The sequence below is a fragment of the Dermacentor silvarum genome, chromosome 11 (genome assembly GCF_013339745.2).
Source record: "Dermacentor silvarum isolate Dsil-2018 chromosome 11, BIME_Dsil_1.4, whole genome shotgun sequence".
Taxonomy (NCBI): Eukaryota; Metazoa; Arthropoda; class Arachnida; order Ixodida; family Ixodidae; genus Dermacentor; species Dermacentor silvarum.
In genome coordinates, this window is record NC_051164.1 from 40,372,320 (window position 1) to 40,390,494 (window position 18,175).

General features: G+C 44.7%; 4 protein-coding genes across 13 annotated transcripts in view; all 4 read right to left on the reverse strand.

The window, feature by feature from the left end:
* The window catches only part of LOC119433320 (calcyphosin-like protein), a 152,476-nt gene that overhangs the window by 44,230 nt on the left and 90,071 nt on the right, over positions 1-18,175 (reverse strand). For 2 of the 9 annotated variants that reach the window (XR_007464429.1, XR_007464423.1), the window contains exon 7: positions 3,663-3,922. The exons of 1 other annotated variant lie outside the window; for it this stretch is intronic. The gene's annotated coding sequence lies outside the window, so the exon portion shown is untranslated. Of the gene's footprint in view, positions 1-2,967; positions 4,109-18,175 lie in introns of all 9 variants that reach the window. 6 more of the 9 variants (XR_007464431.1, XR_007464427.1, XR_007464430.1 and 3 more) reach the window with 5 other exon arrangements.
* Positions 1-18,175, reverse strand: part of LOC119433324 (calcyphosin-like protein) — a 96,854-nt gene that overhangs the window by 19,877 nt on the left and 58,802 nt on the right. The window lies entirely within an intron of this gene.
* Positions 1-18,175, reverse strand: part of LOC119433319 (calcyphosin-like protein) — a 43,191-nt gene that overhangs the window by 19,877 nt on the left and 5,139 nt on the right. The window contains exons 2-5 of one of the 2 annotated variants that reach the window (XR_007464422.1): positions 15,106-15,229; positions 11,315-11,492; positions 6,555-6,761; positions 4,864-5,548 (exon numbers count right to left, since the gene is read on the reverse strand). Coding sequence is in view for 1 of the 2 variants with exons in the window: in XM_049659017.1 (XP_049514974.1) it covers positions 5,447-5,548; positions 6,555-6,761; positions 11,315-11,492; positions 15,106-15,229 (611 nt within the window). In the remaining variant the exon portion in view is untranslated. The remainder of the gene's footprint in view (positions 1-4,863; positions 5,549-6,554; positions 6,762-11,314; positions 11,493-15,105; positions 15,230-18,175) is intronic. The other variant, XM_049659017.1, reaches the window with a different exon arrangement.
* Positions 6,771-10,578, reverse strand: LOC125941533 (zinc finger BED domain-containing protein 4-like). Its single transcript, XM_049659013.1, has one exon. The coding sequence runs from the start codon at positions 9,065-9,067 to the stop codon at positions 8,078-8,080; it is 990 nt and encodes a 329-aa protein (XP_049514970.1). The 5' UTR covers positions 9,068-10,578; the 3' UTR covers positions 6,771-8,077.

The following is an 18,175-nucleotide window of genomic DNA, read 5'->3' on the forward strand; positions in this document are numbered from 1 at the left end:
AGCAAAATCGCGCCTCAAAAACGTCTCCGCAGGGCGCGATCGAAGTTTTCCTCGGATTTCCTCTGGTAGCGCGTTAGCTGTCGTCTGCCACGGCAGGCCCGACGCAGGCGGCGCCACTGTCGATATCGCGCCTCGATCGCGCTGGTCGCGCCGAGCGCGATAGTGGAACGGAGGAGGAGGGAAGTGGATGGCGCTACTTTTATAAATATAGGGGGCTTTAGGAGCGAGAAAGAAGAGCGCAGGCGGAGGAGTTCTTCGCAAACCCTCGATGAGTGTTTGCGAAGAAAGAATCCTGGTTAGCGGGAAAATGGTTATAGATACAAACAGATAAATAGGTAGCCCTTGGAGAGCCCATGATGTACCCCAACACCTTTAAAATTCGCAGTAACTTCAGCATACGCTAAAGAGATGAACGCGAAAGCCGTTGCGCTCACGAGACATTCATTGAATTACTTGAAAATCTCATTCGAATGCGTTGTTGCTTCCTATTGTTTTCATCCAACAAAGGTTGTGGGTTCAAGGGCCTTAATTCATTCAACCTCAATTAACTTTGGCCTAATTAACACCAAAGGTCGTGGGTTCGAGTGCTTTAATTTACTCTATCATAATTAAGGTCCCACATGGTGGCACAATGAATTTTGGTGCCATAACGCCGGACATTGGATGTTTCGACCCATGAGCCACCTAAGGCTTTCGCCTTAATAAAGTGTTCAATCTCTTAATGAAATTAGCATCTTTGGGAACTTCACCCAGCTTACGGTATGTCTATCTGCCTGTGCCTAACCTTTTTCACGCCAACCTAGGTTACTGGGTAGCCCGTGTCCTTAAAGGGTAGAGCGTCGAGCTGCTCTGCTGATGGAACTCCGTTTGAAACTGACCGTCGGACCAAGTTGGGGAATTGGGTATGGGACGCTTTTCAACAAACCCTTTTGGAACGAACTTGTGTCATAGCTACGTGCCACTCTTCTATCTCACAAAAAGAAACTAAATTTTCTCCAGCGTTGGGCAGAATTGGACCCACATTTTGTATTTTCAGACAATTTTGTCTATTTATGTTTCACACAGGTTCCACGCACAGATTTCGCAGCATTGCCGCTAGATGGTGCAGTGTAGTCCAGAGAAATTAGCGAGACGACCCTGACTGCATACACGCCTCACACGTGACGTTTTGGCAGTAGCAACGGTTCTCTACATTGCTTCAATGCCGACTGCATTAACGACTAAATTCATCGCAAAATGGGTGTTTTTGGAGATAAAGATTGGACATGCGGACTTCTCACAAAGAAAAATTCCTCTATTTCTGCCTACCTGCAATGCAATCATCAAAGGATAGAAATATGTTACCCTCGTATTTGGTTGGTTTCGATAATGAAGAATGCCACAATGAAGCACCCATGAAATCAAGAATATTCTCCGACTGACACGACAAGTAATGCAGATACAGACAGGCAGGTCATGAAGTTTCCCTACAGCAAGAGTTCAGATTTAATAAAATGGTTCTTGGAACGCAAGTACTGCCCAAAATAAATGCTTATTTCTGTACATTCAGCAGCAGTATGGGGCATACAGCTCATTCTTTTTCGTTTTCTTGATTTATATTAATTTGCCGGAACGGGTAATTTTAAATATCGAGCTACATGCGAGCGATTGTTACATTTTGCAATCTTTGGGACATGATCCTGATATCGACAATGAACATTATAGGTTTACTTTATATGCATATCCAATATGTTGAGGTATTCAACACATGCACAGGCAACGACTGTAGCAGCTGAACTTACCCTGTTGAAGACAGCACAGTCATTCGCATGCCTCCAGATGCTTCTCTCAGAAACGTGAACAAACCTCCCTGGCAAGGAGTGACGAAACAGCAACAGTGTTTCAGAAGCGTTCTTTATTTCGATCATAAAGGCAAAACAATTTTGAGAAAAACGCATTCTAAGAATGCCAAAAATAAATTAACAAGGCGGTACACTACGTACGTGAAATGTACGCTTACCACTTCCGCGTGCTCTAAGTGAGGATTTCAAAATGAGATGCATGCTACAGTCGAAGACAGCAGTATACGGAAACGAGAACAACAAAAATGTCGTGGACATCTACGAGAATAAGCAAAACATAAAATGTCTTGAGACAGTAACAAAAGTAGTGAAACCGAGGGATGCTGCACACAAAAGTGGAATGGTGCAAAGTTACGTACATACAAACATCATCGCCACCAACCCGAGCTTGTGCTTAGAACCCTTTCACGAAATCGCTTGTACCAGCATCTTCATGTCCTTAGTTCCAAGGTTATTCAAAACACTATATTAAAATAAACAGCGTGCACACTGCATGCTAACACAAAAGTTTTTAAAATTATGTGCACTTCAAGTCAATTTTTTCAGCATCAGATTGCTTGAGTTTTGTGCAGTCATTGACACCAGCGTCAATTAAACAGTGTCGTGCACCAGCATTCGGTGACCTGACGTATACACTTGCAACTCTAAAACAACTAGACAGCAGGAGTAGGCAGGTGATGTAAGTCAACTGCATAATATATAATATCTGTTGATTAGACTGTGCACAGTCTCAATGCACATTGGCAGAGTCATTAAAGGAAGATACATTGAATATTTAGGCATGCACCTAGAGGGTGGTTCAATACAGGACAGTTGTGAGCCACTTTTTGACTCCAAACAAGTCTTTCGATGCCGTACTGTTAAAGGCTACAATTAAAAACGCGAACCACATACAGTGTTGTCAATTATGCATATTTCCCACTAACTATAGAGGATCTTATCCTTGTTTAATGGCAAAACCACACCTTCAGTGGATAGCAGATTACTGAAAGCAAATTTGGAATCAAATCCTTTCGACAAGTTGTTTGACATTTCACAGAAATATTCAACATGTTCGAGCAAACTTTAAACGCTGGTTCAGCGCAAGTTTGACAGGGGGGGGGGGGGGGGGGAGACAAGGCTGCACACATGTGTCTGCATTTTTCAAATTGCAGAAGAATAAGAAAGCCTTTTAGTGCCACTGCATCCTGTCTTCACTCCCACATTTTGTCCACGCATTCAAACTGCAACTTCCAGCAACAATAATAGCAAGAATATTCTCCAACTAGATACCAAAAGTGTAATGCTCTTTCACACAGTGTGAATGAGAAGTTCTAAGTGCTCTCAAAGGAAGTGTATACCTCCGAAGAGATTGCCAAAGGAGGTATAAAAATCCTAAATCTTTTTTCTTAGTCCCCCACCTTTGTAATACCATAACAGCTTGGCATGACAGCCAGTTTGTGCAAAGTCATGACTAAAATTGGCAATGCAGTATCTATGTCAGAATTGTGGCTTGAACAAAAGTTAGAACCATGTTGCAGCAGGTAGTGAGCTTAAAAAGTTACCTTAAATGCAACTTGCTATTCATGGCATCTTAGTGTGACCTGAGCTAAGTAGCGTAAATGGCTTACAGCCAGATTCCAATGCTGAAGACCTTTGTTACACAGGCAACTAGTTGTACGAATAGTGCCTGACTGCACCGAGTCCTTTTGTGTGGGTGAGCAACATGCCATTTCACAATGACAGCATTGCAACGAAGTGCTTCAGTGATCATTAATTCACTGAGCAGCGGTGAAGTTGCCTGAGTGATAACTGTCACAAGAACAGCTACTCAAGCATCACCTTGCACATGGCACTGAATTGACAGTGCAGCTAGTAGATTTCCATATCTTTCTTTTCTTTCTTTCTATATTCAAGAACGACCCCGCATATAAAGAACTCTTCATTTTGGGAACGTACTTACTCTTATAGCAGCTTGTTCCATCTTGATGGGGAACGAAGGAAATTTGCACTAGCAACTCTGATACAGACAGTGCTTGCAAGACTGTCTCCAACTAGTACGCATCAAGAATTGCAATTGGTCCAACAAAAGATGGTACAACCTGTTGCTGATGTGATAACAAGCAACTTTGTGCATTCCAAAGTAACACTGCTAGAAAATTCTACAAATCCTGTATAACGCATGATAGGTAGTCTTCTGTAAAGGGCAAACTGACAGCAAAAAGTTGGCAGGCAATGTTTGGTACAATGTCAGTACACTGGAAACAGTGAATAGAATTTTCACAGATCTCACACTAGGAATGCTGCTGACAATGTTTAAATATGTCCACAAAAGGGGCAAGCACTTTACCACGTAACACACCTTGGCAGTTCAACTTGTGTACTTTGAAAAAGTGCCACAGAAAACAACACATAAAGATTTTTTTTGCATGAATATGCCAAATGTGGTTTGGGTAACTCGCTTGATAACAAGTGATGCCAATGACAACATGTGTTAGTCGTTTGAGTGCCAGTCGGCAAACAAATTGTCAAGCAGTAATAAAACAATGCCTTTACCAAATCCTAGCTCTCTGCAATGCCTTAAATTTCAACACACACTATATCAGATGTATCGCATTGCATGTGGTACATCAGAGCATGTCAAATAACATGTCAATCTATTACCAGCAGGAATGATAAGTGTCAACTCGCTCTCAAACAACTACTTTGACATTCACATCATGTTTAACTTGAACAATTCATCAACATTACAAACACTTGAATGTATTTTCTAGAAAAAATAATCACTTTGGGCCCTGTGTTCTGTCATTCTAAGATTGCAACTTGGTTTAGGAACGTTTAGAAACCGCCATGCAAATCCGCCAACGCATCCCAAATGTCATAATGGCTGGTAGTCTTCTTCCAAGACATCCAACGCCAACTTCGTCATCTTCTTCACTGTACTTTCTACCTGATCAGTTTTTGGTTACACTGTATTTTTTTTTTCGGCTCTCCTGGAAATTAGGCCTAGCAGCAGAGCTACTCTAATAATACTTCAGCTCACCTTAACAGATAGATGTGGGCATTTATGTGTGACTTCAGCAAATATAAAAAAATAAGACCGATGATAATAGCTGTGCACCAGGAGATCTGTCACAGCATGAAAGAAAACAAAACAAAAAACACCAGCTTTTCCACTGATATTGTCATTAACATGAAGTAGTAGTGACGCAAGCATGTAAGCCCATTTGGTCAGTACAGCAACTTAAATGTGGATTTACCCACTGGATGCATTAGGATGTTCTTTCTTTTTCCATGTCACGCAAAAGACAAGCAAACAACCCTCAAAATGTATAGTAAAGTACAGATATAAGAAGTATAAAGGTTTGAAAAAAAAAATAATTAAAAGTCGAATGCAAATGATAAGATTCCCTGAATAATAAAAAAGCATGTGAATAAAAACAGCAACACATGAAGCTGAAAGAGAATTGCTAAGACGAGTTACATGTTAGAGGATGTCTATACGATGACGGTTTCAGCCGGGACGGGACAAAAAGAATAAGTGATGGCAGTGCATCATGTGACTACAAGCTGCAAGGTTCCGGTGGCCAAACAATGGTGGCCTCGTTTTCTTTTTCTTGAGTTGCTCAGAACTTCCAGGCATTCCTCATCATGAGGTCGAAGTAGCTATCCGTGTCAACAGAGGCACTCACACCCGCATAATAGTCGACGAATTCTTCGATTGTCACCTGCCAAGGTAAAATGTCACGCGTGACTCAAGACGTGTTGGTGCTACTCCAGGTCAGTGCATTGTCATTACTGCACTACAGGCAAGTTGGCAGTGAAGTTCCAAACTACAACGGAAGCAAGCGAGGGCTTTCTAGTGCATATTCAGCAAAGCGTACATACACTATATCTTCTTTCATGGGTATAACCATACTAACATGTACAAGACTGCAACGCAACACTGAAACAGCACATTAGCCGACAACAAAACATTTAACGAACTTTTATGAATGTGTCATCCTAGCTGGGCGCCCAAGTCGGACAAAGCAGCAGAAGTGTGTCGTGTGGAGAATCATTAGGTGAGCAATACTGCTGCAACATGTCACACACTGAAATTAACGACCTGTGCTGTCATCACAGGTTGTATCAATAAGTCAGGCAGGGCTGTTAAAGTTGGCGTCATTTTTCGAGAAAGCACAATTGGACACACCTTGTCATTTCTTTCTTTTAGGTGCCTAATAAAATTAGATAACCAAGTTCCGTGGCTTTATTTGCTAAAACCACAATCTCATTATGAGGTGGGATTCCAGATCAATTTTGACCACCCAGTGTGTTTCAAAGTGCACCCATTGCACAGTACCCGAGCGTTTTTGCATTTTGCACCCATCAAAATGTGGCCACCACGGCTTGGACCGAACTTGCGACCTTGAGCTCAGTAGTCCAACGCCATAGCGACTGAGCTACCGTGACAGGTGTTTCAAGTCTCTTTCTTGCGTTTTCCACTAAAGATAAATTTAGCCATACTCCTTAGTTACTGCATCCTTTCAAAAAAATTACATGCTATTAAAAACTATGTTGTTCAACACACTGCTAATCTGGGCCAATTGACGCTTACTTGTGTAAAGACACGACTTATTGACAGGACAAAATGTGAATGACACACATGGGCGTCCCGTCAATAAACACAGTGTTCTTTCTTTACTCGAGCATGCTGCTCAGGCTCAACTGCAAACTAATTTGTGTTCTCACCTTGCCGTCGGGATTATTGGTACTGTCGAAGTTCTGCAGGAATAGCTGAAATGCGTCGTCCTCAGTGAGTTCCCCACTCTGGAACTTGGGCTGCCGAGCGTTGTAATGAGCCTTCAGGTCATGCACAGTGATTATTCCGTCTCCGGTCTTGTCCATCTTGTGGAACGTCTCTTTGATGCAGTCCAGACGTGCCGCCGACATTGGAGGCTGCATGCGGCGAACACAGGCGAGAGCTTTCACGGCGTACTAAGGCGGTTGTGGGTCTGGACAGTCTCATCTTGTAATAGCCAGCCATACTTCACAAAGCAGTAGGGAACCGACTGCTCACTTTTGCCTGTAATCCACAAGTATACCTTGCAGTGGCTTAGCCATGAATTTACTTTTGGGGGAGGAGGGCTACTATGCTACTTGACCGGGGAGGTGGTGGCTAGGCAGGCGAGTGTTGTCGCACATCGCTTTATTCTACTTATTCTAATTAGAAAATGTGTTCCGCTGAAAGAACTTGTCTTCACTCAACCACAATATTTACAGATCTTCCCTCCGAATGTTTCATCTATCCCATGTAGACAATTATATGCACCAAACAGTGATGTTACGAGAGTTATAAGTAGGGGTGTGTGAATACCGAATAGTAAGTCTCGAATCGAATACCGAATCGAATCAAGAAAAAAAAAAAGCCGAATATCAAATCGAATATCGAATAGCAAAATTCTTTAATAGAAACTCGAATATTTACAAATTCTCATGCAAAAAAAGCAGCTGTTGTACGTGATCTGGGGTCAACTTCTATCTCCGGGACGTAACAATGTTGCCAGCCGTCGAAAAAAACTTTTCACTTGGTACACTCGTTGCTGGAACGCCCATGTACTTCATGGCCATCTTGTACAGTCCTGGGAAGTGGTGCTCGCCTGTCTCTTTCCAGAATGCTAGAGGGTCTTGTTCCTTACTGCAAGTGGGCTCTCGAAGGTACCGCTGAAACTCCTCGATGTTGGCTGTTTTGGAGGAGTGCCTTCTTTCTGATGACGCTGCCAGCTTCTCAATGCTGTCCCAGATACTGTTGACGCGCTCCTTGTGAGCTGTAGAAGTTGACGCTTCAGTATAGTCACTTGATGCTTCTCCTGGAGAGCTCTGCAACTCAGTTCTTGCAAGCTCCAGGAGCCTTGTTTCCTGGAATGTTTGAGCACAAAAGAGGTTCTTAAACCTTGGGTCACAGGCGGTTGCCAACACATACTCCTTTTGCTCGTCCTGCCCTGGAAACCTTGTCCTCATGCTTTTCAGCAAGTTTCTTGCAAACTCTGAGGTGTCATCATCAGATGCAATGCAGTCTTTCAGGACCATTTGTGTTCCATAGAGATATGGTACTACTGATGACAAAGTTGCATATTTCTGGCCACTAAGATCTTTGGTCGCCGATGCGATTGGTTCAAGAGCTTTGACGAGCCCAGCCACTGCTTTCCACTCCTGTGGTGTCAGGTTGGGCACAGTTGTTTCAGAGGTGGCAAGCTCTATACAGACGGCTTCTTTCAGCTGCACAAGATGTGAGAGCATGTCATGCTCACTGTTCCATCTAGTTTCCACGTCTCGAATAAGTTCCAAAACTGAGAGCTCCATCCGTTGCTGGCAATCCTGCAGTCTTGCCGCAGCTTGGGCACTGTGTAATGACCAACAATTGCGCGACGCTTCTTGAGAATGACAGGAACTCCTGCTGTTTCTTCCTTGGCATCTTTTATAGTTAGTTGCAGCGTATGGCCCATACACTGCATTGGGACGCAAGAAATGCCCCTAAGGACCGCACGGAAGTTTCGTGCATTGTCCGTCACCACACAAACTGGCACTTTTGGCAGCTCCCAGTTATCCATCATTGCTTGCAGGTGCTCCAGGATGTTGCAAGCAGTGTGACTCTCGGTCACACTCCGGTTGTCCAATGCAATGCTTCTCATCTCGAAGTTGGAGGCTAAGTAGTGGCAGGTAAGACTGATGTAGCTTTGGTTAGACCTCAACGTCCACATGTCATTTGTAAACAAGATCGACTCTATGCCTTCCTGGAAGTCCGCATGCATTATCTCCTTGACAGCCGTGACTGGGTCTCTGTACAACGCCGGGATGATGGTCCTCGAAAACGTCGTGCGGCTGGGTATCTTGTACAACGGCTCCATGTGGTTCATCAGCTCTTTGAAACCTCGATTTTCGACAAAGATGTAAGGCTGAAGGTCGAGCACCAGCATTCGGGCAATCCTGGTGGTCATCGCCATTCTCTCGCGCTGCAATAGGGCCTTGCCCGACTTCATTGCACTTTTGATGAGCGGCTGTGCGCCTTCTGGTCTTCCTTGCTTCCCGCTGTCTCTCAAAAACACACTGTGCAAAGAAAAATGCTTGTTCTTGAGATGGTTCACAAGTGGCGTCGTCGTACTCGATGGCGTTCGAAGTTTTGTATCACAGCTTTTGCACGTAGCCTCTTGGACCGAGTTCTTTACGAAATGTTTCCAAATGGCACTTTTCGTTCGTTCAGTCATGTCGCCCCTGACGTCGGACTACGTTTTCCGATATATAACGCAGATGAAATTCGGGACTAGAACACACCGGCTTGGTGTCCGATGGTGATCGAGGGACTTGGTGGTTTCCGATTGCCCGGCGAAACGACGCCAACGGCCAACGACGCGGAGCGCATGGGTGACGGGGGGGGGGGGGGGGGGAAGACACTGGCACCACCTCTATCCGGCTTGCAAAGGTAGGAGAGAAATTGTTGGCTCCGTGGTCGAGAGGTGGCGCGAGTGCCACCCGCGTCGGCCACGCAGCGACGGGACGCAACCAACGCAGCACGCTGTGGTGCGAAATTTCGCGGTTCGCTAGGGCGGTTTCCTTTTGTGCTCGCAAATTGCAGTCTCTGATTCCTCTCAAGTGTATATAGTCGCCAACCGATTTTCCGGACTTCGCAGGGACCGAAAACTAGTCCCAAAAACTCGTTCACCCTAAAAAAGAAAATTTATTAGGCTTAGAGTGGTATAAAAAAATGTTTACTATACTCGCGGACAACTTTTTGTGGCAATGAAGTGAAAGCTACGGGCGCGTGGATGGTGCACATGTGTTACCGCACCAAGTAGTCCGGCAGCGTTTGACAGTGCTTTTGGTTGCTCGGAACAGACGCTGTATCGACGCAGCTTCCATGTGCGACGGTTTCGCGTTTCCCCAGATGCGGAAGGGAAAAGCCGCAAAATAAGTAAACTTTTACACTCAGTGGTGTGTTCTGTCTTATGTAACTGTTGTTAATAAGCTGTCTATGTTTTCTTTTCCCCAGCCTAAACCAATGTGGATTAAAACGCGGGATTCTTTTCAGAAGCGCTCTCAGTTGTGCGCGCTTTGCCTCCGTAGCTTTCCCTTCATTGCCACAGAAAGTTGTCCGCGAGTATAATGCCCTACCTCATACTACGCTTGGAGGTTATCAGATTTGCTTGGATTTGCGGAAGACTGACGTCTCCGCATACAGTCGACAAGAGCGTCACGGCGTTGGCAATCTCCGTTAACGGAGATCGCCTCGCCATGGAGGTCGAAGAAACGAGTACCGTTATTTCGCACATGGCCTCCGCGATTACCTCCAGCCGTCCCATTCGGCGCGTAGCATCTTACCAACTCCGTAACGAATCAGCAACGGCGCGAGCTGATCGCGGAGGCTGCGCGCCGTTGCTGAGCCGTTAGGAAGTTAGCAAGATAACACTTCTCCGCTGTGCTATGCACCGGAAGGAACGGCCGGAGCTGATCGCGTAGACCACGCTTTGCACCACTTGGCTCTCGCGAAGGCACAGAATGTGGCTCCGATCACGCAAATGCGAAGCCGCACATGTCTCCGAGGCGCACACACCCCGCGCAAAATAGCAAACAAACTTTAAGACGAGAAAATGGCGCACGCGTGCGTATCCCAATTTCGGAGGCCATAGAGGGGGCCACTGGAAGCGAAGCCTGCTCAAGTCGACGAAATTCCAACATGGCGTCCTCCAAGAACAGGTAGCATGGCTCAGTACGAGCGATTTAGTTCTATGGGAACCCAGACGATGCATTTATGAAGTCCGGAATATCCAACAAGTCCGTATTTTTGGAGTACGAAAAATCCGTCGGCGACTGTATACAACTTTTGCTTGTGAAGGAAATGAAACATGGTGCAGCCTGTGCGAGCGGCGCAAACAAAAGGCTGTTTTAGTTCAGTTTCACGGTTCGGGTGTGTTACGACCACAATTAAATCTGCATGCTACCATGTGGCATTCAAACTTTGTGTATTTAGAGAGTGTTTCACATATTACCAGCCAACTAGGCTCGCCGAATATAACGAATATTCGAGTAACCGAATACTTAAGATTCGATTCGTGAATCGAACTATTCGAGAACTTACAATTCGATTCGTATTTGTATATTCGAGTATTCGCACACCCCTAGTTATAAGTAAAAATGTGGGGACGTGCGTGAGTTACCCATCGGAACAACAGGATGCTATCTTTGAAACTGAGTTGGGGGGAAAACAGTGGTCGGTAGCAACCTCTAGGGAAGCTATAGAAAACTTCTGCAGTCCACTGAAGTTGACATTATGCACAACTTCTCGGAAGCACTAAACTTGCTCCAAAAAATAACCTAAATTTATCCAGACAGCATGCAACAAAGGGCTAATGGTCAATTCAATGGCTAATGGCAGTATCCGTCACTATATTTCCTAGGTGCTTTCTTTGCTTTGGTAGCACAAGTTTATGTTAGGATTAAAGGTGCGATGTACTCACCCTGAGCGCAACGAGGAACTCGTTGAAAGAGATGTTGTCGTTGCCATCCTTATCGAGCTCCTTGAACAGGGTGTCCACCTCATGGTCGCTCAGGTCCACCTTGAAGTCCAGCAGGCCCTTCTTGAACTCTTGCTTGTCAAGCTTCTTGTCCCCGGTGTGGTCCATGGCACGGAACTGCCTGCACAGCACAAGCACACAAGCGTGCACTGTGTGAAGGGAGTATACCAAGCACCAGGAGGACGATTCTCGAAAATAAAATAACTGACATGGTTTAAAGGAACAGAGAAAAAAATATATATATATAGAGAAATACAGGCTATAACAATATTAGCCCTTTCCATTTTGAAGGCACTGTGGGCCTCTTCATAGCTGCCCAACAGCCGAATAAATAGTACTACTACCGATTAAAAATTCCAGTTACAGATCTGTGCTGTGGGTTATAGGGAGCATCACAGAAAGGGACTATGGACCGATTCTGACCATCTGGGCTTGCTTAATATGCACATAATAAATGTAAGCATAGAAGCATTCTTGCTTCCACGTGCATTATTATGTAGCTGGTGCAACTGGGATACAAACCCATTAGCTCACATTCAGCACCGTAATGTGATGGCTGCTAAAATCAGGACTACTGGGCGCACTTTCAGTAATATGCATGGGAGTGCACAATATATCAGTCGGCGAGAAGTAATAAGACTTAAGTCCTTATTTCACCCTGCCTATCTCTACTGTGCATACCATTCGGCACACGACACATGCGTAGACCGAAATTCTACAAAAGTTGTAATTAAGTTCTACTGAAATGCATGATAAACTAAATTTGTATGATGAAGATTAAGAGGTGCACCTATTGCTGTGACAGCTAAAGTACCCACTAACTTTAATGTAGTTATCGAATGGCTCTGGACTGTGCCTTGAGTGTGGGGACGAAGCATTTTCAACTGATAGACTCCTGGCCACTGACTTACCATCCAAGAATACACGTGTTAATCATTGCACAGAGCACCCAAATACTGTGCTAAGTCTCTCTTTTACTCACAATCTCAACAGCAGCAGACGATAACACTGCACTGGCTGCCATGTATATCCAATGCACTGCGAGCCGGCAGCAAACAAAGCAGACGGAAAAGAAAACACGCACATCGACCCAGGTATAGAGATTAGAGAAGTGTTGTTAGCATAGAGATGCCATTTCAGAGAAAGAAGAAAACAAAACAGGTATCACTGTGTGGCATGGTGACATGCTCAAAGTTCACACAATACTCAGGGATACTAGAAGCACAGATATGGGACAACAAGTGCGATACATTCTGCTGAGGATGGTACTGCTAACGTTTGTTATTGCTAGTATTGATTGCAAAGGAAAAGGGGAACCTTCTGACCATACTGTAAGTGCTTACCATAAGAAGAGCACGTGAATACTAGTAAGCAGCAGTATGTTGCAAGAGGAGGGAGCAATATCAAGAAGCCAGAAAGAGAAAGGAACAGGACGAGAGTAAAGGCAACTGGTGTGCTCCCTGATAAGATAAGTTAAACTACATTACGGGGTTTATTGCCCCAAAGCAACACGCAGGCTAAAAGTGATTGCATAACGAGGTGCTCTGGACTAACTGCGACCACATTGGGGCTCTTAAAGGTGCACCTAAAGCATGGCATACGGGTACTTTTGCATAGTGCCTGTGTTAGAACAGAGGAGTGGCGTCCAGGAATAAGACTCATAACCCAGTGCACAACAGCAGAATGCCCACTGGGACACGGAAGCAGGTCATGGTACTCAACGAAATATTATTATGTGCATGTTTGAGTCATTTTTAAACGACATCTGCGCAACTTGCAACAGCTACACTTTGTAGAGAGTGAACAGCTGCCAGTATCACTTAACACGCTTCACCTTATTGCCGGTTTAATTAAAATGCCTGGTGCTCAGGAGTGAGGGGCCCTAAAGTGCTGTGCTGCACTTGTTTACCTTCAGTAAAAAAAGGCAAGGGCCTTGCACAATGCAACGAGGGATTTCAAGGCACGGAGCAAAAGCGAACAGGACCGGCACGGAGTGTCACAAAGACAGCTGTCAGTTGTGAAAAAATGTTTGAGAAAGCAATGTATTTTACAGTGCACCTTACTTCTCCAAGGTGTTACTTAGGTTTGATCCAGAAGCATTTTCCAGCTTCCCTCTAATCCGACAGGTCTCATTTAGCCCCACACAAATGCCAGTGGGGTCGTGTAATGTTGCGGCCTTGAGGAGAGAGAGAGAATAAACTTTAATAAAAAAAGCACGCGAGCGTAGGTAGCTCCTCCACTCTGCAGTGGGTGGTCCCCTCAGTCCAGGAGTCCAGCGGCCTTAGCTGCCCTTCTCGCTCGATTGACCACGTTGAGCTGGTCCGTCGAGGCGGAGCTGGACAGTGCTGCCTCCCATTGCCGTGTGGTGGGGTGTGTTATGGGTGTTAGCTGTGGTGTGTTTGCGCAAGCCCATACCATGTGGTAAAGTGTTGCACATTGATCACAGTGTGGACATTTATAGGAATACAGCGCAGGGTGTATGGCGTGGTAAAGACTCAAATGTGGATATGAAGCAGCCACAGTAGGGCAGGGTTAAGCCTTTAAAAGAAGTGTCCTCCAACAAAAGCAGAAATGACACATATGTACACATTAAAGAAAGAATAAAGAGACCGTCGAGCAAATGGCGATCAAAGAGTGAGCAAAGCTGCCATCTGGAAGTAGAAACCACTAACCCCTTCCCTTGAATCAGTGCAGAAAATGGCAGCACAAAACTGAAGGACGCAGGATGAGCGCTCACCCTGTGTCCTTCCGTTTTGTGATGCCATCATTTTCTGCACTGATTCAAAGAATACATCAAGTTCAACTCGCCCAGCTCCTCACCTTACTAACCAAACACCATGCCACTTTGGTTGGCATTCCCCCCCTTTTTTTAATTAATGAAATGAAAATAAAATGAAAGAGATGCAGTCACTCTATAATGGTGACGGCTACTCCTCTTCGCTTAACAGAAGCAACAATATACAAAAATATAGGTCGTGAGAAAATGAAAAGAAACGTCACGAGGCCAGAAATCCACAGCACACCGTCCTATACACCCACAAACATACAAATATAAAAGGCGAAGGCAAGTCACACCATAAGAGTTTGTAAACAGTCGCAAACACGCACAAGCGGCTGCGATGCTGACTGCGCTGCTGACTGTTATGAGCATGTAAACAGATGAGACTACACAGAATACAAAAGAGTATAAAATGTGACATACAGGTGCTAACAATTACAAATAATAGAAGCAAGTTGTAGTTACACTGTGTGGCTATTCAGTGCGATATCCAGTAATTGTTAAGGATGCCGGTGTCTTCGAAAACGTTTTCGAGTGCGTTCAATGCTTTTTGCTGAGCAAATTTCTATGGTCATGGGCGCAGCAATTTTGCGAGCAACAAAGGTCGGTGAGGATCAGTGGAGTGTAGCTCTTGTTATGGTTGCCGTCTATGCGTCGCATACCTGGGGCATTCAAGGAAGTACATGGCAAACATTCCCATCGTCGTTGCCACAGGAGCAAGATGTCCGTTTTATGTGGTATTCAAAATGTTTGGTGTATGCTGTCCCATGGCGCAGTTGACGATGGTTAGCAATACATTGAAAAGAACAGCTGGTTGGCATTCAGTTGTTCTTTTCCATTTAATAAGAGCTTACTTCCCTAACAGACGAGGTTTTGCCCAGTCACCGATTTCAGAGCTGATACAGATCATTAGCCATGCAGAGACAGCATGTCCACAAGAACAGCTTGGACTTACCGTGCAAACGCCTTGATGCCATGTGCGCCCCGCTGGAGGCACTGGTGTCGAAGCTTCTCAATGGGAGTCATCGTAGACATGTCTAAACCCGGTGGTGGTTTCTGCAGCAACGTTTGCAGGAAGTCTGCAGAGGTGTGTGAGAAAGAAATTTACAGAATAAAATTGGGTTGGAGTGCATACGGCAGGCACTGCCAAATCCTGACTGGGATCTTAGCACTGTCGTTGAAAAGAAAAGTGTACAATCATTGCATTCTACCGGTGCTAACATATGGGGCAAAAACTTGGAGGTTAACAAAGAAGCTCGAGAACAAGTTAAGGACCGCACAAAGAGCGATGGAACGAAAAATGTTAGGCCGAACGTTAGGAGACAGCAAGAGAGCGGTGTGGATCAGAGAGCAAACAGGGATAGCCAATATTCTAGTTGACATTAAGAGGGAAAAATGGAGCTTGGCAGGCCTAGGATGGATAGCTGGTGGACCATTAGAGTTACAGAATCGATACCAAGAGAAGGGAAGCGTAGTTGAGGACGGCAGAAAACTAGGTGGGGTGATGAAGTTGGGAAACTTGCAGGCGAAAGTTGGAATCAGCTTGCACAGACAGGGGCAAATGGAGATCACAGGGAGAACCCTTCGTCCTGCAGTGGACATAAATATAGGATGATGATGATGAAGTGAGAGCCACTTATAAACTTCTTTTAATGTGAAGATACCCCAAGTCACAACAGGAATGCTGGTTTGGGCTGATTTGACTCGTAGCTTGCAATAGGTTTAGACCGAAGCAAACGACCACACACAAAAGCACACACGGGATCAGCGTTATTCATGTTTCTTTATATGGGTAGTGCTCATAGCGACTCGTAGCTACCGCTACTGACTCATAGCTACTGCTACAAAATAGCATAAACATGGACAAGGACATTTGTACAAAGGTCCACAGAAAGGAGAGACATGGGTGCCTAATTTGCACAGCGATAGGAATTTGCGGATCCCAACAGCGGGGGTGTTGAAATATTGTAAACCTTCTAATACCAAACAGAACATCACCCAGTTTTAAACAAGAACATCAACGCAGTTTTAAAATCAAGCATCAAGTCTTGCAAATTTGGGATTTGGAAATTGTGCATTAAAGTGTGCTCGATCAAAAAGCAAGCCTGAATTATGGATTTTGAAATTGTGCATTGATGTGGGATTGAGCAAAAAGAAAATCTGAAGCAAAGAAACGTAAAGAAGAAAAACTGCTTTGTTTCTTGTGGAACAAAATCAAAAGCAAAGTGAATCTGATATTGCTACATTCCAACAATGTCACCAAGGGAATACAGAAGACTTTCTTGAGAAAAAAAAAAAAAAGTGTTAGAATGAGCTCTCTGCCAAGCAAAACGGTACCTTAGTTTAGCCTCCGTAGGATTCAGTGCACATCTGGGAGTATGAATTTCAGACTACAAATATTTTAAAGGTTCCTTAGCTTGTCTGGCAGGCAGTCTACTGAAAGAATCACACAAGGTTACAAAGTTGTTTCATAGTCGTGGCTCATTATGTCCAATGTTTTTATTCAGATAGATTAAATTATGGGGCTTTACGTGCCAAAATTACGATCTGATTATGAGGCACGCCGTAGTGGGGACTCTGTAAATTTGGACCACCTGGGGTTCTTTAACGTGCACCTAAATCTAAGTACAGAAGTGTTTTTGCATTTCGCGCCCTTCGAAATGCTAAAACACTTCTGTACTTAGATTTAGGTGCACGTTAAAGAACCCCAGGTGGTCCAAATTTACAGAGTCCCCACTACGGTGTGCATCGAAATGCGGCCGCCGTGGCTGGGATTCAATCCCGCAATCTCATGCTTAGCAGCCCAACAAACACCATAGCCACTAAGTAACCACGGCGGGTCTATTCAGATAGTTTCCCCATTGCTTATGTGTGTGATTGTCCCTACTACAAAATTTTCTGTTGTAGAGCACTGCAAATCATAAATGATAAGCCCACGGCAGTAGTATAAAACAGACAAGGAATGAAAAGGATTGCCTAAAAGGCAGCAGGGTGTACAAAACGATTACAGTGACTCAGTTGACAAGTTTATCTCTTGTGCCCTCAGAGACACAAGCCGCTAGGAAAATGTGTCCTCAAAAAAATTGGAGGACGCTTAAGCTTCGCCTTTACGAGTGGAACGCGATAGCATTATCGGGACCCGTCCGCATCACATTTTCATTATGAGTAGGCTTCACTGGAACACACGACATGGGAAAGCCAGCTTACAAAGACCAATCTTATGCCGATCCCTTTAAAGTCGGCTTCACCTTTAAACACAAATGCATTGCTGCAAAGACATTTTTCCAGGGGCAATGTAAGTCGTCTTATATCTAAATGTGAAGGCCCTAGGACCTTTTTTTTTTTATTACTTTATTACATTATTAATACTTTGCTGTTGCCCCGAGGCGCGCGCGTGTCCAAAACGCAGGCTCCCAGTTTGACCTGCCGAGGACGCGAGCGCCACCTGAATGGTGTTTTTGCTAGTATACTACCCGTGCGCGCCACTGTTATATGGTAGAAATGCTGGAAAAGGGGCTTGTGTTTGAGTTTCCTCGTGACAGAATTATGTTTTCTCGTACATTCAAATTACAATCCGACACTATCGTGTCTGCAGGTTGTGGCTAAGCCGCCACTTTATCATTTTCTGACAGATATTACTTTGCGAAATTCAATTTTTGTTCACTAAAGCCCTGCGTCACATGGAGGGACTGCGAGGTCGGGGTGGTTCGGGATGACTTCCTTGGCTGTGCAACGCCCCCAACGCCAACACCGGATGTTTTGCGACACGGGGCCCCTAACACTATTGCGTTGACATGTGAAGATGCAAACATGTGTGACCGGTCAAGTACTGCAATGTAGCCTGTGGTTTCTTTTAATGATGGCATTCTGAGTAGGAATTGAATAGTAATAGTTAACCCTGGCAGCTTTTATCAGGAGCATGTCTCTCTGTGTTAGATGCATATTTGTGCCTCTTATGTGAAGCTTACAGGGAAATGTATTTTATGCATGGAACAACCAGTTTCAGGACCTCTGCGCATGTGCCT